The 25,780-nt window shown below is 40.4% G+C and overlaps 2 protein-coding genes across 7 annotated transcripts in view; both read right to left on the bottom strand.

Moving 5' to 3' along the window:
- LOC127657834 (dual specificity protein kinase Ttk-like) overlaps positions 1-25,780 on the bottom strand; it is a 465,704-nt gene that overhangs the window by 414,116 nt on the left and 25,808 nt on the right. The gene's annotated exons all lie outside the window — the stretch shown is intronic.
- ube3d (ubiquitin protein ligase E3D) overlaps positions 12,380-25,780 on the bottom strand; it is a 37,332-nt gene continuing 23,931 nt past the window's right edge. For 4 of the 6 annotated variants that reach the window (XM_052146754.1, XM_052146755.1, XM_052146752.1 and 1 more), the window contains 6 exons: positions 25,614-25,689; positions 24,855-24,966; positions 24,640-24,748; positions 19,900-20,069; positions 18,620-18,758; positions 12,381-12,577 (listed from right to left, as the gene is read on the bottom strand). In XM_052146754.1, coding sequence (XP_052002714.1) covers positions 12,557-12,577; positions 18,620-18,758; positions 19,900-20,069; positions 24,640-24,748; positions 24,855-24,966; positions 25,614-25,689 — 627 coding nt within the window. In that variant the 3' untranslated portion in view covers positions 12,381-12,556. Of the gene's footprint in view, positions 12,578-18,619; positions 18,759-19,899; positions 20,070-24,639; positions 24,749-24,854; positions 24,967-25,613; positions 25,690-25,780 lie in introns of all 6 variants that reach the window. The other 2 variants (XM_052146756.1, XM_052146757.1) reach the window with 2 other exon arrangements.

The following is a 25,780-nucleotide window of genomic DNA, read 5'->3' as shown; positions in this document are numbered from 1 at the left end:
ACCGGGCCGTACAAACATCATACAGCACCACATCGAGACCGAACCGGGCGTGGTGGTGCGTTGCCACCCCTATCGCTTACCCGAACATAAAAAGAAAATAGTATGGGAGGAATTAGATGCGATGCTTGATATGGGCGTAATAGAGGAATCCCACAGTGATTGGTCCAGCCCGGTTGTTCTTGTTCCCAAGAGCGATGGGTCTGTTCGATTCTGTGTGGATTATAGAAAAGTCAACGCGGTGTCTAAATTTGACGCGTACCCAATGCCCCGTGTTGATGAACTGCTCGATCGGTTAGTTACTGCTCGATTTTATTCGACCTTGGATTTAACAAAGGGTTATTGGCAGATCCCCTTGACACCAATGTCCCGTGAGAAAACATCCTTCACTACGCCGTTTTGATTACACCAATTTGTGACACTTCCTTTCGGTTTGTTTGGAGCACCAGCCACGTTTCAGCGACTCATGGATAGGATCCTCAGACCTCACACCGCGTACGCCGCTGCCTATCTAGATGATATTATCATTTATAGCAATGATTGGCAGCGGCACATGCAACATCTGAGGGCCGTCCTGAGATCGCTGCGGCGGGTGGGGCTCACAGCAAACCCGAAGAAGTACGCGATTGGGCGTGTGGAGGTGCGGTATCTGGGGTTCCACTTGGGTCATGGCCAGGTGCGTCCCCAAATTGACAAAACCGCGGCGATTGCGACTTGCCCTAGACCCATGACCAAAAAGGGGGTGAGGCAGTTCCTGGGGCTGGCTGGCTATTATAGGAGGTTCGTGCCTAATTATTCGGACGTCACCAACCCGCTGACTGACCTCACTAAAAAGGGGGCTCCAGATCCGGTCCAATGGTCGGAGCAGTGCCAACAGGCATTTATGCAGGTTAAAGCCGCACTTTGTGGGGGGCCGCTTCTTCATGCACCTGACTTCTCTCTCCCTTTTGTATTGCAGATGGACGCTTCAGACAGAGGGCTGGGGGCCATACTCTCGCAGGTGGTGGAGGGAGAGGAGCGCCCGGTGCTGTACATTAGCCGTAAGCTCTCCTTAAGGGAGACTAAGTACAGCACCGTGGAGAAGGAGTGTTTGGCCATCAAGTGGGCGGTCCTTACCCTCCGTTACTACCTGCTGGGGCGGGCCTTCACCCTCTGCTCGGATCACGCCCCACTGCAGTGGCTCCATCGCATGAAAGATACTAACGCCCAGATCACCCGTTGGTATCTGGCCCTCCAGCCCTTTAAATTCAAGGTGGTCCACAGACCGGGGGTGCAGATGGCTGTCGCCGGGAGTGGTAGACAGGCCGGCCTGCGTCGGGCGGTGGGGGTATGTGGCAGTGGGGGCGTGGTCAAGCGCCCGTCCGGGAGAGAAAAGTGGGAGAGAAATATTATTTTGTATTATATTGTGGAGACATTAAAGGTGACTGACATGAACTGCCTTGTGAGGAGTTTCTCTTACAATAATATAGCATGTTAAATAGACAGGTGCACTGATTCAAGTATAACAGGAGAAATACATTATGAAGTAAAAAGTTTAAAGTGATGTGGAACTGGTATGATACAGTTTTTCTTAAAGGGTTACTGTGGAGGTGTGGTCGAGTACTGATTTGGTGAATGAAGAACGAGATCAGGAGATGAGAGAGTTAAGGAGTTACACCTGTGGCTGATTTCTCAGCTGTTTTATATTTGCATTTGCAAGAGCAATCCAGACCACCGGAAGGGAGAGAGAGATGCACGCACAGAATTGATCTGTGTGTTTATATGTTGTGCTGAAAAGCAAACCAGTTGTGACACTACAAGGTGTTAAAAATACAGACGTATGTTGGAAATTTACCCGGCCGTCGCTTCCTCCTTCAAGAGAGTAAGAGAACTTGCCACAGTGGTGCAGGAATTTGGAGGAAGTTGTGCCGTCATGGAGCCCTCGCCCTTTTCCAAAATGATTGAGACCCTTGCCAGCATCCACTAAACGCAACATCAAGCTCTGCTTGAGCTGCGACAGGAACAGGAGCAGTGATTCTAGGTTATCCATCAGGCTCAAGCAGAGGACCGGCAGCTGCTACGGAGCTTGATACCCAAGGGGGCTTCCACTGGCACAACCCTGGCCGCCGCCCCTGCAATGACCCAATTCATGCTCGCTATGTTGGGGCCGGAGGATGACCCGGAGGCATTCGTAGAGCCGTTTGAGTGTGCGTCGGAAGCAGCAAGATGACCAGAGTCCCAGTGGGTGGTCACCTGTGCTTCTGCTCACTGACATTTGACATTTGCCTTTGCCCAACAGCTCCATGACTCCTGCCGGTAGTGGTTGCTGGCAGTAGAAAGCAACACCATGACTGTTGTTGACTTGGTGGTGCTGGAGCAGCTGATCAACCAACTACCAAAAGGGATGGCGGAATGAGACCAGTGCCACCACCCCTGCGTCGCTGTTCCTATTCCCCAGAAAAGGGGAATTCCTTTCCCAAAACTGGTTCCCTGGTCCCATGGACCATTCATCCCATTGGCTTTCCTTAACCCTCTCCGCTTTCCACAACAGGCTGGTGAATCCTCTGCCACAGGTGTGTGCATGAAGTCTGGATTGGTCTGCTGGAGCTGCAGGGAACCTGGGTATTTCCAGGACCGATGCCCCACGATAAAGGTGGAGACATTGGTCTGGGTCCCCGAAGCACCACAGACCGCCCCCAATCGAGCAGGAGCATACCTGATACCTGTGAGTATTAAGAGGAATACACACCATGGCTTGGTGTATTCAGGCTGTAATCAAACCTCCATTTACCAAGGCTTGGTTCAATCTGAGGGGATGTTCACAGGTGGTGTGCGGCATGCCTTGAATGTCAGTTGGTGAATCCCGCAGCCACCCCAAAAGCGCTGTAGACATTGCTTTGTGTTGGTTCTGGTGGACTACGCAACATGATATCTAGAAGCAGTGCTTCTGTGCAACATCTCAGCATGTAGTGTTTAGAACGGAAATCAATAAATAGCATCTAACATAGGAGTTTCTTACATAAGATAGCATAGTGGTTTGGAATGACAAGGTAGTGAGAAATTAATTAAAATTTTTATTTTGGGTTGAACAATTCCTTTTAATCTAAGGACTAATTCTAATGATATGACGCATAAAATAGGGCCGAATGCAGACTTTAAATTTGAGAGCGTTGTGATTGTGACTAGAGCTCAGTTCAGCAGAACTTAGTAGGCTTAGTTGATCTTTTTAAAATAATATTCCTCTTTCTACAGGTAAGAGGGCTCTATTTGTATACCTCAAGGCTAAACTGTGTAAATCATTCTCTTATCTTTGTCTCTCGACATGTCTTCCATTTTTTTGTCAGCTAACTTCTCTGTCTGAATCACTGGCACTTTTAGAGACAAATCATCACAAATTTCAAGCAATCAAGGCAGAAAGTTCAACAACAGGCTGATGCAGACTAAACCAAATGTTTAAATATTTTTCTGCTGAAGTAGTAAAGGGTTTTGTGCCCCCCTGTTGGCATCTAAAGTAGGATGAGTTTAAATTCACATTGCTTGCACTGCAGGTTTATTTCATTATGGCATCTGTTAATGAAGCCAAACAAAGCTGAATTCACCTTGAGTTTGCAAATCACTACTGTGACCAGAGGTTCGCCTGCAGGCTTGGCATTTCTGTAGGGCCAGTACTGTGGACGAGACACGCTAGTTGACAGCCCTAATGAGACACAGGGGATGCAAAGCTAAGGACAGAGAGCACCGGGAGAGAAGGCCTGCAGACTCTTGTAAATGATTTGAGAGAAGAGCAGGACTGGAAGAGGATGGCAAGTTGGAAAGTGCAGTGAAAGAAGTTTAAAACTGAGCTCTACGTTGGGGAACATGGTTATACTGCAACACTCGAGAAGACTCTGAAGAAGCTCTGTTCCAAAACCGAGTGATCTGCCCACCTAGACAGTATCATAAGTCATCATTAGTCTCAGCCAGACTAACCCCAGTCCATTTGCTAACATCTGATGTAAAAACCTGGAAAACGCTTTCTGTACTAATAAGTGCTAAAGTGATTGGCTGGTTTGATGTAGCATACATGGGTCAAAGCGTGTTTTTTTTATAAGTCTCCTGGAAACAAAATTGTGTTTATAATAACTAGGGCTGTCAATTGATTATTTTTTTTAATCAAATTACATGGTGTCCCGATTAATTAATCGTGATTAATCGCATATACAAATATTTGCTGAGAAACCCCCTCATATAACAATATTTCAATATATAAAGATTATACATATTAATATCAATATATAATTATTAGAGCCGGGACTTTAACGTGTTAATTTAGATTAATTACAGACTTTAACGCGTTAATTAAGATTAATTAATTACACAAAAAATAACACGTTTTACGCATTTTAATTTTTGCACCGCGGAACGTTTCTCACTGGATGAGTTTCGGCGGACCGATTATACTGGAGCACCAACTAGCGTTCATGACTTCAGACAACAACAAACCACAGTGAACATGAACGAAGAAGCTGACGAGACCGCTTTGGTTGGCCCCGTGGATGGGAAATGTTGTTATAAAAAACGAACGGATGGAAGCGTCGATAAGAGCATGGTTGTGTGCAAGCTATGCAACAAGGATTTCGCCGCAGTACATCGAGCCTCAAGTATCACATCAACGCAAAACATAATACAAAAATAAACAATATTTTGTTGCTTAAGCTTATGTATTCAGTCATTATTCAATGGTATACTAAAAATCCATGTGAAAAAAATTACTTCTCACTGTTCTCAGGTCAAATATTTATGCAATTAAAATGCGATTAATTTCGATTAATTAATTACAAAGCCTCTAATTAATTAGATAAATTTTTTTAATCGAGTCCCGGCCCTAATAATTATACATAGTTATCTTTAAATAAAAAAATAAATAAAAATAAAATATATATATATATATATATATATATATATATATATATATATATATATATATATATATATATATATATATATATATATATATATATAAAATAAAAATATTCAGATAATTAAAATGCATTACATTCTTGTGGCAGAAGAGTTAATCATTAATAAGACAATACAAAAAGCATCTTTAGATTACAATGTATTGTTTACTACCATATTATTGATCATAAGTCAATCATTGTCACACAGTTCACAGTAATCCATTTCGCAAGTGAATTTGTCAATCAGTTGGAGATTTATTATGAGGGCTTGTTTAAGGACCCGCCAATGAACACCTGCATCAGGCATGCTTGTGTAGTGTCTCGGGTGCGTCGCATCATAAACATAAAATTTTCAGGTCACTGTGTCAAGTTAAATATAGTTTAATAATCTTAAACACATCTTGAGATCCCTTATTTCACATTTGCCCTCCTTCAAGTGTTCTGAACGCAAGAATGTAACACATGTTTGTGTTGTTCTGCCTACTGAAGTGTTTTCTTCACTGTATAAACTGTGTGTTGCTCATACAGCTGAAATTTCACTTACTGCCCTCTGGAGTAAACAGGTGGTACTACAAGCTTGCATTTCTCAGGAATCTTCCCTATTATGGTCCGGGGCAGTGTGATTAATTGCATAAATTTTTTTTAACGCGTTATATTTTGTCAATTTTTTCGCACTGAATTAACGCGTTAAATCGACAGCCCTAATAATAACGTGTACTCACAGAATCCCATTAGTATACCTGCATTCTTGCTAAATATTGTTTACATGGCTCGTTGCACGTATCGCAGAAGTTTCCTGGAGAAATGAACATGTGAGGCCTAACAACAATGACTTTTATTCACATTTGCACAAATTGCAAGTAAAACGGTAGATTATCAGTTCATAAACATTTACTTTTAACTCCTTTCCTCACACAATACTATCTTCTAAACACTCTGACTATTGTACTTTGACTTGTCAGGTGATACATTGTATTACATAAACAACAATTTTGTTATACTAGTGCAATCAAATTGCGTGGTAGTTTAACTGATTTTTAACTTATTAACAATACAAATTTAAAATACACCATTTTTTAATACAGAGTTTTGTTTGAGGAATGTAATAGTAAGTAGACTGTTAACTTAAACCTTTTAATCTGCTTTGTTTTCTTAGTTATGTCAGTGAAATAGTATTTTTCTAAATACTTACTGTATTGGTCTACACGGGAACATTTGTTGATGTCTTCTGTGCGATTGCTCGCACAGACTACTGTGCCGTTAATTAAATCCAATTTTACACGTCTGTCTGTTATTACAGCATAATTTATCTTAGATAACCTTGCTTCAAACATAAATTAATCATTCAAACTGTGATTGATTGCTTTACATGCCTGTACAATGGTCCTTCCTGTCTTTCTTCTCCAGTTTAAGCTGCAATTTGGCCAAGACCTTTTGCTAAGTCGATCATATGTGCCTTATACTGTATATATACATATATATTGCTCTTGATACAAAGACTCTTTTTAAAAGGCAGACAGCTTCTTATATACATTGATTTGAACAAATTAGAATGCAACACCGCAACACAAAGAACATACATGTAACGCAAGACAGACAGGGAACGATGATGTCTCGGTCTCTTCAGACAAGGGGATAGGACCGTGACACAGATGAGGTTTTGAAGGTTAATGCTCTATCAAGTTTTTAATCAACAAAACAGATCCCCGTACCCTAAACCTTAAACCTAACCGATAGTGTCATAACAAGCGAGTGCAAGATAAAACACAATTGCAAAAGCAGACATGACATGTTATGGTGCTTCTACACAGTATGACACTTCCGGCTGACCATGGGTCAATGGTGTAACTCATTTTTTTCACACAAACATCTACTTAAATAGACCTCCACTATGATAAACATGTTTTCAATTTCTCAAAGTCATTTTTATATTTCTTCTGGGGCTTAAAGTCAAAATCTATGTGATCTAACAGTTCTGAGACAGTAATAAAATAAAATAAAAGTTCATTAAAAGTTGAATATCTTAAAAAAATATTTTATTATTTCTTAAGAAAATTATTTTTTACATTTGTGAAAACATTATTAATATCTGAAAAACTGTTGTCCACCAAATCAATGTCAAGTGGTAAAACAAACATAAGTATCTGTAGTAAAATACCTAACATTGAAAAATAAAACACATATATTTATACGTGTAAGTGTACACAACTTGGACAAATATCTAAATGTACCTGGAACAATATGTTTAAAACTTGCTTACACTTATGTTTTCAATGTGGAAGGAAAGTGTTTCAATACCTTTTAATAAGTCATTAAATAAATTATGCTTTTTTTTTTTTTTTTTTTGAGAAACCTGTAAAAAAATGTATGAAACCATCAAGGACACAACATCCTCAACTCATGCTGGACAACATGATCATCAGGTTTAACACAAACATGTGGACATGCCAGCTTGAGTGCATACTGCCATTAAAGCGGAAGGGGGACAATTCACTCAAACTGTCATGATGCTCAAATAATTTGTCATAATAATAATAATAATAAAATAATAAATGATTAAATTAGAATGTAAAATAGAAACATTTTTGAAAGTGGCCTCAGACTTTTGGACAAAAAAAGCAAATAATAATACAACTGCAAACTAGTTCCCAAAGCATTTGCAGGCGTCTATCAGAAGCACAAACTTTGCTTCAGGGCTGTCATTTGTCAAAAACACATGTGCTGTCAGAGACACGGTGCAATGAGAAAGCTCCACTAACTGTGTTACTCAGAGGAACTGAACACAGAATCCCCACGGCCTGCACTGGAAACATCTCCACAGACAAGCAGCGAGGCTTTGATGGAGTGTAGCCTGTTGGAAAATTTGGTTTCCCCTAAATTAGGCACTGAGTGAAGCAGCTACTGCGTGTTTGTACAACACAGCCAAAGAAAAAACAATTCACCGAGCCCAACCAGGCTTTGGACAGCCAACAATAAAATAAACAAAATTAATTTAAAATGTGTTTGGGCATTTTCGAACCAAGGACGTTTAATATATTATGGTGTTAATACTGTCAAATCTGGCTGCAGTAAGCAAAACCCATTGAAATACCTTTATTTAGCCTTTTAATAGCCAAAGACAATGAGACCATTTTACAAGACCAGTAACCAATGCAGCAAACACGGTTTCCTGTTTTATTTGAACAGAAACTGTATGAGAGATATGGGTCTCTGGTATACTAATGAATGGGAGAAATGGTAATGCAGAACACGGCAGCTGTAGGAATGGAAATGTGTCCACTGGCATGGAAAAAATCCACTCAAAATGACTCACACTGCTAGAGAACTGGGGCTTTGGGGTGTGTTTGTAATATAGCAAGAGTGTATTGTCCATCAATGAGCGTGCTTACATTCATCTTACACCAATTATGCTTAATAAGCCGACAGAGTGTGTGGTCATGTAAACACATTAAACAGCTTTCCTTCATCGGTGTAAGGTCATAAATGTCTAACTGGTCATAAACTGATCTACACAAGTCGATTTTTGCCCATTGTGCCGATTCCTGTGGTATCCAATTTGCATACATGTTGTGTGCTTTTGGGTTGGGCGGATTGATCCTAAAGTATCGATACTTCCGATACTGATGTTGTATCAAAAATATAAATCCTCACACAAAAATATCGATTCTAATTATTATTTTTTTTAACTAGGGATGTTTTTATTTGGTTCCCATGAACATGAAGAATAATCATAAGCTTCAAAGTGAAATAAAAAGGATATTAGCAAATACTAGTGCAGGATGGGAACTATTTCTTCTTCCGCTCATCTTAACATGCATAAATACTGAAAGACACAAGCAGACAAGACTCGTTCAAACAAGAGGGATCACTGAAACTGCTTCTGGAGTAAATTCATGCTAAATAACAACATATCTAAAGGTGACATTTCTTAGAATGAGTTTGTGTGTAATTGTTGTTAATAAGTAGTCCTCAGGTCTTTACACTGGCTCCCAGTTACATTTAGGATTGATTTTAAAGTATTATTACTGGTATATAAATCACTCAATGGGCTAGGACCTCAATATATTGCAGATATGCTCACTGAATATAAACCCAACAGATCACTCAGATCATTAGGATCACATCAGCTAGAAATACCAAGGGTTCACTCTAAGCAAGGAGAGTCTGCTTTTAGCTATTATGCCAGCCACAGCTGGAACCAGCTTCCAGGAGAGATCAGATGTGCTCCTACAGTAGTCACATTCAAATCCAGACTCAAAACACATCTGTTTAGCTGTGCATTTACTGAATGAGCACTGTGCCACTGTGTGTCCGACTGTTTGTACTGTATTTTATTTTATTTTATATTCTAAACTGTTTCAATTATTCTTATTTTAATCTCTTCTATGTAAAGCACTTTGAATTACCATTGTGTATGAAATGTGCTATATAAATAAACTTGCCTTGCCTAAGTAGTTTACAATGGTTTTATTAAAGTAACATTGTAGTGACCATGTTTGTTTTGTCTGATAAATCCCATGGTTAAACTATAGTTACTGTAGTGAAATGGTTAATTTTTTTAAGGTTAAACAAAACAGAAGTCTAATCATTTTCAGTTTAGGCTCAAAAAAAATATGAGTTGAATTGTGACAAAATATTATATTTGAAATGACCAATTTTATACCAAGAAATCAAGAAAAAAAAGCTATTTAATAGAAGTATCAGTATTGGTATCGACGATAATGGACTTTAAATTATTAGAAAATATGTAGTATCACCCATCCTTAGTGCACCTGTCTGTTTACACTTTGAGGTCAACAGTGCAGAATAATGTGATTATTTCAAATGTCATATAAACGCGGATTTGCTTTGTCAGATTTTTAAATAAGCTGATTTTGGGGAGAAATCAGTGCATTGCTGTGCATGTAAATGGGCTCATTCTTTTTAGTACACGAGCAACAACGTCATCTTACAGGGGCGGACTGGCCATTAGGAGAACAGGGACTTTTCCCGGTGGGCAGGCCACGAAACAGGGCCGAACAGGCGGCGCTAACCTGAAAGGGGCTGCTGCGTTATGCCGAAAGGGGCCGCAACTGGCTGAAGAGCAGTAGCGGTTCTAGCTTGTTTGGCGCCCTGGAAAGAAACCTGCTTCAACGCGCCCCCAAATTTGACTCGTGCTGCCCCCACCCCCGCAAGATGCCGCCCATGCTTAAATCCGCCACTGCTGACGAGGGCCACAAAAAGGCACCGTGATATGCAGAAAGGGACACACAACCCAGGTGTGAAAAGCTTCATAAGAATTACAGGTATAAGAGCCAATCACCTTTTGATATAGACATTACCTGTCAGTTTTTATCTAGAACATGCATGCCCGAAAAATAGGATTTTATTGTGTGATTTGAGCTAAACCAAAGTCTTTCTAGCAAGTCACTTTGTAACGCTCCCCAAAGACCTTTTCCAGTCATGCCAGAGAAGCTCCAATCTACTTGAAATCTCCAAAACGGTTGGTCAAAAAGACATTTCAAATCAGCAATAAAATCGGACAATAATGCAATCATAAATTGTGATTCATTACCTCAGATCACGTTCAAAACCCAATTTTCCCGACTTGTAGCTAATGCGCATACACAATCTAGATTTGATTGACAGGTGATGTCTGTATTTCTTAAGTGGCCCTAATGAAATGTCAAAGAAAAATGTATGTCATTCATGGCTTCGTACAATTAATAATCTAGTCCTGTGCGGTGTTCATAGACTTGAGAGGCCAATGACAGTTCAGCAGCACATGTGCTTAATTAGCTTATTCATCCCTCCAGTGCCACCTCAGCAACCTCTATATCCCAGTCACTAGCCTTATACACATCTTCAACTCACACCATGTCATTTACCAGAGTAGGATGCATGGACATCCTTTGTTAGTCTAGAAACAACATTTCTGTCAAAAGAGCCCATCCGCTTGTCTCTATGGGATTCTGGTCTTTAGACTTGGTATGTTTCCCTCCTCCAAACCTTTTTTGTTTGTTTTGCCCTTATTTATCATCCCAACAAAAAAAGTTAGACCTATTAACTGTTTTAAACTTCGAGCTAAGTGAATAGAGATATTTCTAGACCTTCCACAGAAAAAAAAAATTACCCTGACGATGACATGCAGAAGTTTTTTTAAAGGTAAAGTGTGTTCCCACCTGCCATAAGCATGTGTTATTAAGCTCAAGGAGCTCTGGGAACACAAGCGTTTCCTGTCACTTCCTGGACTGCAAACTGCTGCTAACGAATACATGTTTTTTTATTTCTGGCAAAGTACACTATTCCTAATATAGAAAGTGAACCAAGAGCGGTAACACTTTACAATAAGGTCCATTCGTTAACATAGTTAATGCATTAGGCATTATCAACAAACAATTAACAATATATATTTACTCATCCTAATGTTGTTCCAAACCTACACATTTTTTTTTTATCTTACACAAAATATTCTGGTCACACATTTCTACATAATGAAAGTGAATGATACTAAGGCTATGAAGCAACAAAATGACAACAAAGCACCAGAAAAGCATCATTATCCATAGGAACCATGTGCTGTATTCGAAGTCTACTTTTGTAGTGCTTTTTATCATTTAAGCTTGACAGACCAAATCCTGATTCATGGTTATTATATGGCAAATGACTGGTCTAGATATATAAAAAAAATTCACGCTTTGTATTTCCAGACTGAGCTCACAGTAAAATCAGAAACAGTAGGTTGAATTTTAACTTACTGAAATACAAAACACTGCCCCCAGTGGCCAAAGCAGTTACTGGTGTATGGCGTATGGGAACATGTGACCTCCAGGTGAAATGTCCACAGAGGGGCGCCAAAAACAAGTTGTGAAATTAGATGTTTTCAGCTGTACAGGCTGTAATACAGTGAAGAGAAATGCATATTTTATAAACTAAATCCCAAATCTAAACCTAAATCTGACCATCAGTGGAGTAAAAATGCAATGTAAGAGGGAAAAATACAACCTACGAATCACGCACGTCACCGATTAACCGACCGCGATTACTTCCTGGTTTCAATGCGGGGATCTGAACCCAGGTCTCCCACGTTGCTGTCTTTGTGTTATCATTAGACGGAAAGTCGAACAACATGAGAGTGAGCAAATGACATAAATTTCCTTTTTGGGTGAACTATTCCTTGAAGAGCACATGGAGACTTAGAAATGAGTGTCGTTTTTAATGCACGACAAACAATGCCGTTTTAAGCAAAGCCAGCACATCAGGGAAAAATGTCATTGTATCACACAAAAAGGTAACACATTACAATAAGGATGTACTTGTTAACATTAGTCATTTACATTACTTAACATGGAATAACAAAGAAAATATGTATTTTCATAAATTACTAATTTTATAATTAAAATAAAACAGTTCCTTGTTAATTTGTGATACCTATTGTGTTTACTTATGTTAACAAACAGAATCTTATTGTAAAGTGTTAAAGAAAAAACAACATAAAAGTGTTTTATACAATAATGTAGGTTTTAATTAGGCCTATCTTGCATTTACATAGGTGTTTACAGCCTATGACATCATGACTGTTTCATTGAAATAAAGTGCTGCCATACGATGTTAAACTGGAGAATCTGTCTGTTTTGAGATGCTCTCTGGACCGCCATACATTACATCCGCATGTAGGCCACCTGTAGAGAAGAGACATGGTCAAAAAAACAGGAACATTTCTTCATCAAGTTTTACTTTTCAGCTTATTATAATCACCAATATTGTTCAAAGAGGATTCCACACAGCCCTCACAATGTATCTTCACTGAACCACACCAGACCTTTCAATATCAAACGTGGGACAGTCATAAATTCAAATAAAATTGAAAGAAATAATTTTCAAACAATACTGAAATTGTTTAGATGTTTTGCAATGTTTGTGTAGATTATCCGTTTAAAAAATGTATTTTTGTAGTTTAATATTGAGAGTCTGGAAAGTCTAAAATAAATGAGGATATCAGTTAGTGTTAATAAAAATAAACCTGTGTGACATGAAAGTGCCTGAAGTTGAAGAAACATCTGCATATACACTGTTGGACAATGTTAGTTGACAAGTTAAATAAACTAGTGAGCTTTTCAATTACGATTTTCGCTTCCAACGATTATGAAAACAAGATAATCAAGATAAAAAATTATTGTGCCGCATTTTGTTTTGCAATGAAACACCCCGGCGTTATATATTTAAAGCATCGTTTATTAAAGTTAAAATAATAAGGAAGCTGGTTATGAAAATAAATTCCAAAACTGGCATTTCTCTTTATGGTCAGCGCCGCGTCTTTGAGTTGCGTGAAGTGACCGAGAAGAGATCGAATCATCTCCTGGCTGATGCACACTCTTGTGCGGGGACGCTCGTCAAACTTGCGTGTTTGCTGCAGCTAGATTATAACATGATGGCTCGTGACGCAGTGAATCATAATATATATCATAATATATGCGTTCACTGTATATATCTTATCATGAAGAAAATTGGTGATTCACAGCTCTATTAAGAGAGAAGGTTAGTTTTTATTTACATTTTTAACACTTCACAGGGCCAAAAGTGCTTTTACTTGAAGAAACGCCCTAAAACGTGTTTAACACCTGTCCATGGATCACAGTCCACTAGAGCTGGTGTTGGTCCCTCAACACCAGCTCTATCACCAAGAAAGCCCAGCAGCGTCTCTACTTTCTTCGAAGGCTGAGGAAAGCACATCTCCCAACCCCCATCCTCACTACATTCTATAGAGGGACTATTGAGAGCATCCTGAGCAGCTGCATCACTGCCTGGTTTGGGACTTGCACCGTTTCGGACCGCAAAGCCCTGCAGAGGATAGTGATGACAGCTGAGAAGATCATTGGGGTCTCTCTTCCCTCCATCAAAGACATTTACAAAAAACACTGTATCCACAGAACGCAACCAGCATTGTGGACTGACCCCACACACCCCTCACACAAACTCTTTACCCTCCTCCCGCCTGGCAAGAGGTACCGAAGCATTCGGGCCCTCACGGCCAGACTGTGTAACAGCTTCTTCCCCAAGCCATCAGACTCCTCAATACTCAGAGACTGGTTTGACACACACACACACACACGTGTCCTGAGTTGCACTTTAATTACTGTCACTTTATAACTGTCTGCTACCTCAATAACTGCTATGTGCATAGAACATTATCTCATAGTATGTTATGTTTACATTTTAGAAACTGTCATCTTTTTGCACTACTGAGTACTGATCGGCGCTGCACTGTCTATTGTCCTGTTCATTGTCAGAAATTTGTTGTACTGTCCTGTACTTTTTGCACATGTTTGCACATGCACTTTATATAGGTATATATAGGTAGTTTATATAGGTATTTTATTTCATTGTGTTGTCTCATGTGGTCCTATGTTGGTCCTTTGTCGTTTTTATGTAGCACCATGGTCCTGGAGGAACGTTGTCTCGTTTTGCTGTGTACTGTACTAACTGTATATGGTTGAAACGACAATAAAAACCACTTGACTTGACTTGACTACAGTACAATATGACATGCTTTGGAAAGCAGGAAACTAAAATACTAGTACAAAATTGGCGCAGACAAATTTCTTTATATTCAAAGTGTGTGAATTTAAAACAATTAAACACAAAGAACAGCCTTGGACAAATATGCCATGATGAGAGAATGAGCCAAGCAGAAGAGAACAGCATTAACCAAATCAGGCTCATGTAGGCCTTGGGTCCTGTGATGGATGATGCAGAACTCAAGGGTTCGTCCTGGCAGCGGGCTGCTTATGGCCTTCAAAGTGCTGTACACTGCCAGTAATCCATGCAAACATTAAACAGCCTGCGTACCTGTCAAATTAACATCATATCAAATAGAACAAGCTGGGGTGGTATGAGCAAATCTTATATCACTGTCTCAGGAATTTTATATTACGGCAATGGCATATCATCACAATATCGTTATTCTTACTGTTTATTATTATTCGAAGATTGGGTGAGCCACATTCAAAACTGTTGTAAAATGTATTGCATTTTCTAATAATGTGGCAAATTGTGACATTCAGCCCTAATCTGAGCTGCAGCATGTGTGAGTCTGGAGCACTTCTGTTACACTGACAAACCATCTATTTATGCAAACCTGATCAACAACAACCTTTGATATCTGTATAGGTCAGTCGTTTGATTTCCAGTGCTTGTTCCCCGCGCCAGAGGTGTTGAATGAACTGTAAGCAGCATTCCCACAGGGACATCAGTGTGATGATACCCGACTGACATTTACTTATCAGAGATCTACAAAAATTGGCAAGGTGAGTGATAGTTTTCCACTTGATGGAGAAAGTTCAAGGCCTTCATAAGCTACAGTAGACAAAGCACATGTTGCTAGCAGCAGAAAAAATTGTGGCAACTAAAAAAAGCCCTGAAAGGCAACTTAAACCAGCCTAAGGTGGTCTAAGCTGGTTTTCCTGGTTTGATCTGGTCTCCCAGCCTGGCCAAGCATGTCTTTAGCTAGTCAGATAAAGGCTTTGCAAAGGGGGCATTTCTTTAATGCACAGCTCTGAGGCTCAAAAACGGTGGAGATGATTGTGGAAAAACTAAATTCTGACTGCTTTGAGGGCAAAAAAAACTTTGCTAAAGGTGTTAGCACTGGTGTTAGTTAACTAAAAAGTAATTAGCTCAAATTAAAACGTATTAGCACACAGGAGTGTTTTCACTCGCATCAGTACGTCTTTTTACAGTGCCTCACTCAAGTGGGTAGATGACATGAAGCAAAGGCCCAAGGTTAGTTCGTTAATATCAAGAACTACTCTGAGTTGTTATGACAGCCAACAACTGCACAAGTTAAGTCTGAACTAATTTTTACTCCAACTAACTTAAAATAGTTGTTGTTCTCCATCTGGATTGCTCATTTCAGAATTTTTTCCATAGCAATCACTGTTTATCCTCTAATTAATCATGGTCTCATTCATCAGATAACTCTGGCCCTCTGCCAGACACGATCCCTCACACCTCAAGTGTTACATACCCTTCACTGATACCCCATTTCCCAAGACTACCTGCATACAGAAAAATCTGTTTTAGATTTGGAAGTTGGAAAATAAATGGAAGAATATGTTCTTCTGCACAGTATAAAACTGCATCCCAACATCAGCATTATTTTCCTTCATGGCTCAAGCCCTAAAGCTCTTCACACGGAGTTGGAGAAAAAAAGACGTGCGAGCTACCAAGAGGCAGATGTTTTGTCTCCTTAATTAGGAGCAAGTATGCAGAGGGAAACAACAGAAACTGAGGCAAGCATTTCAACCAGGCTTTGAGCCTGATAACAATGCACATCTGCTTCAAAGACTTGTTAGATATTGTTGATATTTTTTAGGCTATAGAAGAAGATTTTTCTTTTCCACTTGAAAGCACTTCCTGCTTAGGCGATGTGAACAAGAGGTACTAACGTCAGCTTAGCTGAAGATGGGTTATAAAAACGCTGTCAAATGAAGTGAGGGGGTACCAAAACATTCACTTAGTGGCTTCAAAGTTTAAAAAGAAGTTAACACAGGCCTATGTATAGTCACATATAGAAGGTAGTATGAAGAGATTGCTTTGCTATCCATCACTGAAACCAGTCAGCTTGGAAAAGCTGCCTCCAGATCATCCACTCTCATCCTGATGGACTTGTCTGTAACCTTAAACACAGTAAATCACCAGATCACTGCCATCTCGACACTGGGGAACTGTTCTTTGTTGGTTTTAGTCCTAACTCGCCTTAGGAATCTTCAGGGTTTCCTAGCATCACGTCAACTAACCACTGGGGCACCTCAGGGTTCAGTGCTGGGCCCTCTCCACTTCTCAATATAGGAAGCATCACTTGGACTGTTCAACCAAGTGCATGGATTTTTCTACCACTGCTAAACTGACGACACACAGCTCTACTCCTCATTCCAAACTGATGTGGAATGCATATATTAAAGCTTGCCTAGTAGATATATCAGCCTAGAAGAAAGGCCACCACCTGGGTATTCTCAACCTGGGTACAACATCTGGGTACAACTCAACCTAGCAAAGAAAAAACTCCTCATCTTCCCAGTCAGATCAGCAATTCATCTTAACATCAATATTCATCTAGGCTAATCAAAGTTAACTCCATCCAAGTCAACCAGGGACTTCAGGATAACTTGTTGACAAGGTTAACTTCAAGGACAACATCGCACTCAGCCACAAGACTGCCTGGTAATGCAGATTTGCACTTTAAATCATTAGTAAGATCAAATCCTTCCTTTCTGAGCATGCGGCACAACTCCTTGTCCAGGCTCTTGACATCTCTAGACTGGACTCCTACAATGCTGTTTTAGCCAACCTTCCTGCATTAAATAAGTTACTTTACTAGTAAACACGGTTGTTTCTTGTTGAATGCACAGTGATGTAATGGCTTCGTTGGGTGCTATTCTTTTGTGATCCACCAAATTGCGCTAACTATTGACAGAACTTATATTAAAAAGTTAATAACCGACTAAGTGTGGGGGCCTGGGTGGCTCAGCGAGTATTGATGCTGGCTACCACCCCTGGAGTCGCAAGTTCGAATCCAGGGCATGCTGAGTGACTCCAGCCAGGTCTCCTAAGCAACCAAATTGGCCCAGTTGCTAGGGTGGGTAGAGTCACATATAGAGTAACCTCCTCGTGGTCGCTATAATGTGGTTCTTGCTGTCGGAGGGGCGTGTGGTGAGTTGTGTAAGGATGCCGTGGAGAATAGCATGGGCTTCCAAACACGCTACATCTCCGCGGTAATGCTCTCAACAAGCCACGTGATTAGATGCGTGGATTGACTGTCTCAGACGCGTAGGCAACTGAGATTTGTCCTTTGCCACATGGATGGATTATCAGTATTTTGACCCATGTTTTAAGGATTGATGTGGTAAATGAAAGGGTATGGGAATACTATTTCCTTTATAAATCAGACAACACTAGACGCACTGTATGGTTCACGCTGCAGCCATTTGATGGTGCATGTATACACTGGCGGTTGGCGCATGCAAGCTACGACTGCAATTAGACACCGGACTATTTCTCTTCAGGTGTTTAGACCCATAAATATGTCTTTAGATTACTTCAGACTCAAGTTATCCAAATGCAGGTGTCTCCTGACCTCCTCACACACACACGCTCTTGATGTGCAAATCCACTGTTGTTGTTTTTACCTTCATCTCATGTTATTTACTGGTGACAATGTCTTCTAGTGTTTCTTTGTCACTTGTCAAAGCAACGGCTCAAATGTGAGTTTTGCCACCTTGTGGTCCCACTAATTCATGCAAATAATTTCAGTGACGCATGTGCATTCTGTACGCTCAAAGACGAGTGGCTTGAAAAATCGGGCTGTGCGCATACAGTGCTCCAGCCCTCTGCTGATGATGAGATTTGAGTCATGCATCCTGTATGCAGACGCTCAGCGTTCACATCTGGCCAAAGTATACTTTGGGCTTTAGAGTCATTCGTTCGGGAATCAGTCTGCACTGGCTTGATGTAAACCTTCGATACATAAGAGTCGTTCGTAATTGAATCAGACTACACTGGTAACACTGTAAGGAACAAATGCGGGAACGCTGTTCCCAATCCTATAAATGGATATATGTAAAACATAAATATAAATGTTAAAAGTAAGAAATTATGATGGCAAAGCAGTTGGGAAACTGTGTCATGGGTTTTGACATGTCATATGTGTGGTCAGAACGGTAGGTGACCTGATATGAGTTCATAGAGCGCAGGAATGCCGGCAGTCTGGAGGTGTTGGAACTCAGAAGATTCAGGAGCTCCTCACATGATCTCTGAGGGAGGGGCAGAGGGTGCACGCTGATCTCCTTCTCCCATACATCCACAATGCTAGAGAGAAAGAGAAAAAACAAAGGGTGAGAGAGAGAGAGAGAGAGAGAGAGAGAGAGAGAGAGAGAGAGAGGCTGAATATATGAGATACAGTGAGAGTTAACACAGAAGCCATTACTACCTCATTTAATCACTCTGCACCTGCTGAAGCAGCGGGGCCACAAATTCTATTAATGTGACAGTATGAAACATTACGGTTTTAATCATGTCACATCAATCTGTCAATAGAGAGCATCACAGCAGCAGAGGAGCGCAGAGACTCCCATCCTCACACACATTATGGTGGTGATCTATTCAGGACATTTCATTGACATTTACCCATCTGTGCTGCAATTCCATAGAAAGCACACACGCAGCTCTTAAAGTGGACACGTCTGAGAAACCCAGAGAGCAGTGAAACTACATCTAGTGATGTGCAAAACTACATATTTTCATGTCCAGATTATAATCTGAGTCCTGAACCAAACCCAGTTGAAAACCACTGAGCTAAGTATCATAACGGCACAGGGCCTGTGAGCGAGACGGTCCCACAGAGCTCCATGAATCATGATTGACCCCATCACCTCCTCCACAGACTGTACCTCTCTTACGGCTGGGAGGAGAGACGTTCAGATGCTCAGATTGCAGGGTAGGAAAATAGCCAGAATTAATGCACACTTGGAAAAATAGAGCGAGAGAGAAAGTGAGATGAGGTAAGAGGGGGATGGAGTGAGTCGTGACGACCTTCTAGTGTCACACAGACAATGAGGTGCAAAATACCCTCCCACAATTCCTGTGTGATTCACTCTGTATCCACCATATATTTGGCCCCTCGAGCACATAGAAGAGAACATGTATCATTTAAAATAGCATGTGAGTGACTCTGGTGTGCATTATTGTGAGCTAGTACCTGAACACACAGACATTCAACAGCTTGGGTGTTTTCATTTTTAAATGTGCACCCATTTATTTCAAGATGAAATGTGTAATTTGTTTCATGTTAAAATACTTTCTCCTATACATTTTAATATGCAGAGACAACAATAAGTAAACCATTAGTAGGCATGAGGGTGAGTAAATGATGACTGGGTTTAAATTTTTGGGTGAACTATTCATTTAATCAGAGGAAAAACAGGAGCCACAGGGTGAATTGATGGCTTACTCTTTGTGCTCGCTGTCAGAGCAGGAGAGATAGAGGACTTTAACTGCTGGAACGGCCTGAAATGACTGATGCTCTCCGGAGCGAACGCCACCTGCGGAGATGAAGCTGTCGCCCCTCACTGCTGCATCAGGAAACGAGGCGACCAGAGTGTCCGTGTTCAGAAGCCACAGCTGATAATTAAAAGAGAACAGATACTTCATCCTATAGATGATAATGCTACACAATATATGAAAAAAAAAAAAAAAGCATTCAGCATAGAGCAGATTTAAACGAGACATAAAAAGAAAATATGGGATGTTCCTTTCTTTGTGAAAAAAAGAGAAAACAAAAGGTTGATGTACTCTAAAAAAAAAAAACGTACTGTAAAATTATATTACAATGCATCCAGAAAGTATTCACAGCGCTTCACTTTTTCCACATTTTGTTATGTTACAGCCTTATTCTAAAATTGATTAAATTCATTATTTTCCTTAAAATTCTACAAACAATACCCCATAATGTCAACGTGAAGGAAGTTTGTTTGAAATCTTTGCAAATTTATAAAATACTTATGTACGTAAGTATTCACAGCCTTTGCCATGACACTCAAAATTGAGCTCAGGTGCATCCTGTTTCCACTGATCATCCTTGAGATGTTTCTACAACTTGATTGGAGTTCACCTGTGGTAAATTCAGTTGATTGGACATGATTTGGAAAGGCACACACCTGTCAATATAAGGTCCCACAGTTAACAGTGCATGTCAGAGCACAAACCAAGCCATGAAGTGCAAGGAACTGTCTGTAGACCTCCGAGACAGGATTGCATCGAGGCAGAGATCTGGGGAAGGGTACAGAAAACTTTCTGCAGCTTTGAAGGTCCCAATGAGCACAGTGGCCTCCATCGAAGTTTGGAACCACCAGGACTCTTCCTAGAGCTGGCCACCTGGCCAAACTGAGCGATCGGGGGAGAAGGGCCTTAGTCAGGGAGATGACCAACAACCTGATGGAGCTCCAGCGTTTCTCTGTGCAGAGAGGAGAACCTTCCAGAAGAACAACCATCTCTGCAGCATTGAAGGTCCCAATGAGCACAGTGGCCTCCATCATCCGTAAATGGAAGTTTGGAACCACCAGGACTCTTCCTACGAGCTGGCCGCCCGGCCCAACTGAGCGATCGGGGGAGAAGGGCCTTAGTCAGGGAGGTGACCAAGAACCCGATGGTCACTCTGACAGAGCTCCAGCATTTCTCTGTGGAGAGAGGAGAACCTTCCAGAAGAACAACCATCTCTGCAGCACTCCACCAATCAGGCCTGTATGGTAGAGTGACCAGACAGAAGCGACTCCTCAGTAAAAGGCACATGACAGCCTACCTGGAGTTTGCCAAAAGACATCTGAAGGACTCTCAAGCCATGAGAAACAAAATCTGAACACTTTTGCCTGAATGGCAAGCGTCATGTCTGGAGGAAACCAGGCACCGCTCATCACTTGGCCAATACCATTCCTACAGTGAAGCATGGTGGTGGCAGCATCATGCTGTGGGGATGTTTTTCAGCTGCAGGAACTGGGAGACTAGTCAGGATCAAGGGAAATATGAACGCAGCAATGTACAGAGACATCCTTGATGAAAACCTGTTCCAGAGCGCTCTGGACCTCAGACTGGGGTGAAGGTTCATCTTCCAACAGGACAACGACCCTAAGCACACAGCCAAGATAACAAAGTAGTGGCTACGGGACAACTCTGTGAATGTCCTTGAGTGGCCCAGCCAGTGCCCAGACTTTAACTTAATTGAACATCTCTGGAGAGATCTGAAAATGGCTGTGCACCGACACTACCCATCCAACCTGATGGAGCTTGAGAGGTCCTGCAGAGAAGAATGGGAGAAACTGCCCAAAAATAGGTGTGCCAAGCTTGTAGCATGATACACAAAAAGACTTGAGGCTGTAATTGGTGCCAAAGGTGTTTCAACAAAGTACTGAGCAAAGATTGTGAATACTTATGTACATGTGGTTTTTTGTTTTAGTTTTTATTTGTAATAAATTTGCAAAGATTTCAAACGAACTTCTTTCACGTTGTCATTATGAGGTATTGTTTGTCGAATTTTGAGGAAAATAATTAATTTAATCCATTTTGGAATAAGGCTGTAACATAACAAAATGTGGAAAAAGTGAAGCGCTGTGAATACTTTCCGGATGCACTCTATATTTGAAATATATATATAATATTTTATCTCGTCCTTTACAATGGAAGTGAATGGGGTCCAATCTGTTAGCATTAAAATACACACGTTTTTAAAAGTATAGTCACAAGACGTAAACAATAAAAAGTCCCTTTTTATAGATAATTTTGTCTTTACAGATCTTTATTGTAAAGGGTTTAAACAATGTTTTCAATGCTTGATCAATGAACCATAAACAATGAATGAACATGCACCTGTGGAACGGTCATTAAGACACTAACAGCTTACAGACGTTAGACAATTAAGGTCACAGTTATGAAAACTCAGGACACTATAGAGACCTTTCTACTGACTGTGAAAAACACCAAAGAAAGATGCCCAGGGTCCTCTGCTCATCTGCATGAACGTGACTTAGGCATGCTGCATGGAGGCATGAGGACTGCAGATGTGGCCAGGGCAATAAATCGCAATGTCCGTACTGTGAGACGCCAAAGACAGCACTAAAGGGGGACAGGAAGGACAGCTGATCGTCCTCGCAGTGGCAGATCACATGTAACAACACCTGCAAAGGATCGGTACATCCGAATATCACACCTACATGCGTGATACGGAAAAGGATGGCAACAACAACTGCCCGAATTACACAAGGAATGCACAATCCCTCTATCAGTGTTCAGACTGTCCGCCATAGGTTGAGAGAGGCTGGACTGAGGGCTTGTAGGTCTGTTTTAATGCAGGTCCTTACCAGACATCACCGGAAACAACGTTACCTATGGGCATAAACCCACCTTCGCCGGACCAGACAGTACTGGCAAAAGGTGCTCTTCACTGACGAGTCGTGGTTTTGTCTCACTAGGGGTGATGGTCGGACTCACGTTTATCGTCGAAGGAATGAGCGTTACACTGAGGCCTGCGCTCTGGAGATGGATTGATTGTCACAGCATCATCGGACTGAGCTTGTTGTCACTGCTGGCAATCTCAATGCTGTGATTTACAGGGAAGACATCCTCCTCCCTCATGTGGTACCCTTCCTGCAATGCCACCAGCCATACTGCTCATTCTGTGCGTGATTTCCTGGAAGACAGGAATGTCAGTGTTCTGCCATGGCCAGCGAAGAGCCCAGATCTCAATCCCATTGAGCACGTCTGGGATCTGATGGATCAGAGGGTGAGGGCTAGGGCCATTCCCCCAGAATAATTTTTATGTTCATACAAATCTTTACACATGTTAATTTTGCTGAAAATAAAAGCAGTTGAAAGTGAGAGGACGTTTCTTTTTTTTACTGAATTTACATGTTAACATCATTTCAGTGTGATTAAATCGCTTACAAACCCTATCAGTGTAAAGTTATACAATAGTACAACTTTGTTGCCATGACGACGCAGCGGCATAAACCCTATAAGTGATTTTATCACATTAAAAGCATGTTGAATAGAGATTTTATGACACTAGATTCATGTTTATGTCTTGCAGCTATACTTTTGAAAAAGTGTATATTTTAGTGTTTATGGACTGGCCCCATTCACTTCCATTGTAAGTGCCTTAATGTAACTGCAATTTGTAAATATAAAAGGGACGAGTCAAAATTATTTTCTATATAATCAATATTATGCTACAAATGCTGTCGATTGCACTTAACTTGTATTAACCCAGAATATTCCTTTAACATACAGTACTGTGCAAAAGTTTAGGCACATAATGTAAGATGTTTCACAAAAGCATTTATCTGAAGATGATTATTTATATCTTCAGCTTTAGTGTGTTAATAGGAAATATAAACGTTAGACTCCCAAACACTACATTTGCAAAGAGAAAAGATTAGAATAGAAGAACAGGGAGCCCTGCAACAGATGTCATGACCCCCACAGAGCCCCCCACTGAACATCGAGTCAGTCTGAGATTACAAGAAGAGACAGAAGTAATTTAGACAGCCTAAATAAATAGAAGAACTGTGGTGAATTCTCCAAGAAGCTTTGAACATCCTATCTGCCAACAACCAAGAAAAACTGTGTCCAGGTGTATCTAGGAGAAGGTAAAGGTGGTCACACAGAATATTGGTTTAACGTTTTTATGTTTACTGGACTTTGGATGATGTTAATTGAAAAATGAAAACTATGTCATTATTTTTGAAGACATCCTCACTATGCCACATTTTTCACAAGTGCCTAAAACTTTTGTGTTTTAGTGTTTGTTCCTCCTTGTATCAATTCCAAAATATAGGAATTTGGATAATCAACATTTTCCATTATTTTAAATGGACATCAAGAGTAAGAATTGTTTAAAATAAGTGTTTGTACAAAAAATTTCTAAAATAAAACACATAATTTTTCATCATTTAGGTTATATTATGTATACATAATTTACACAGTTTTAAAGATACAGTAGCACAAAAAAACACAAATTTTTTTTATGATTGTTTATGCTGCAGGAAACCTTGACTTGTATTGTACTGTACGAGGAGCTCAGGTGTAACAAATGGTACAAACGTGCAGAACATGGACACATTAAATCTGAGACAAAAATAATGTTCTGAAAAAGTAACTGAGTAATGAGTAGATATCTAATGTTAATTTATACAGTACGTACCAAAATCATGGCTTTGCCACCTGGAGTTTGGATGGAAAAGCGAAATATACTTTGTGCAGATGAGAGCTCGACCAGTCTGGAAGCCAAAGTCTGCTCCAAGAATCCCCATCTGTAGGAGTTGCCATAAAAAAAAAATCTTTGTAGTTAACAGACAGTATATTAATGAAATGATACCTTTTCTACATACATACAGATCTGTCCAATAGTGGTGTCACCTTGCTAACCTTGTTGAAATGGACTTGGACAGTGAACTATGTTGTGTTATATCACACTGTCCATCTTCACTTGGCTTTACTAATATTTCAGTCATGTAAAACTTCAGCACCTCTGAAACACAAAAAGACAGTGACATATTAAACACAGGAAATATCACATTATCAACAGCTGGAGCTGTCAGATTACAGCAAATAAAGGAAATCACATCTCTGTTAATATGGGTACCTTCAACATCTCATAGAAAAACTGATTTGTCAGTACTTGTCACAGCTCATTGTCACAGAACTCTGCTGTTAGAAGCAATAATATCATTCTGTGCATACGTAATCTTTTTCAGGCATAATTTTGAAAAGAAATGTTCTCGTGGAGTCACATATCAATATGGCTTCATTATAATGGCACTATGTCGTAAATGATCACGGCGCAGCAAGTTTAGAATACGCAAAAGTGTAAATGAGAGACAAGAACTAGAGCGGAGGGGATGTATTTCACCGAGTAACAACTAACACTGACGTCCGTAAATTTGTGTCTTTATTTATAGGATGCATAATTACTTGATTGTTTAAAAATAGTTTAAAATATGTATCAGGCTTTAAAGTGCTTGTTTTCACTATGACAGCTAGGACATATGCACCTGGGTAATGGGTGACTTCATGAGTTTATATCAAAAAAGCTTTGGTTTTATTCATTTGCAGTCATGTAAAATGGTCAAATGTTGTGCAACCACGGTGATTGTACTGCTGCTTTGTTTTTCTTACCTGAAGTGACTTCCTCCCCCAACAGTGCAGAGCAGTTCCTACAGGAAACCATCACACTCTTACTGAATCGCTTCTGCTGTGGACGACACGCACACACTTTGGTAAAGGAAAATGTATCATGTTCATTTGCTACAATATATAGCACTGGTTATAATGGGGGAGCGAAC

This window comes from Xyrauchen texanus, chromosome 17 (assembly GCF_025860055.1).
Source record: "Xyrauchen texanus isolate HMW12.3.18 chromosome 17, RBS_HiC_50CHRs, whole genome shotgun sequence".
Taxonomy (NCBI): domain Eukaryota; kingdom Metazoa; phylum Chordata; class Actinopteri; order Cypriniformes; family Catostomidae; genus Xyrauchen; species Xyrauchen texanus.
Note: the sequence above shows the minus strand (reverse complement) of the source record. Positions and strands in the feature narration are given on the sequence as shown.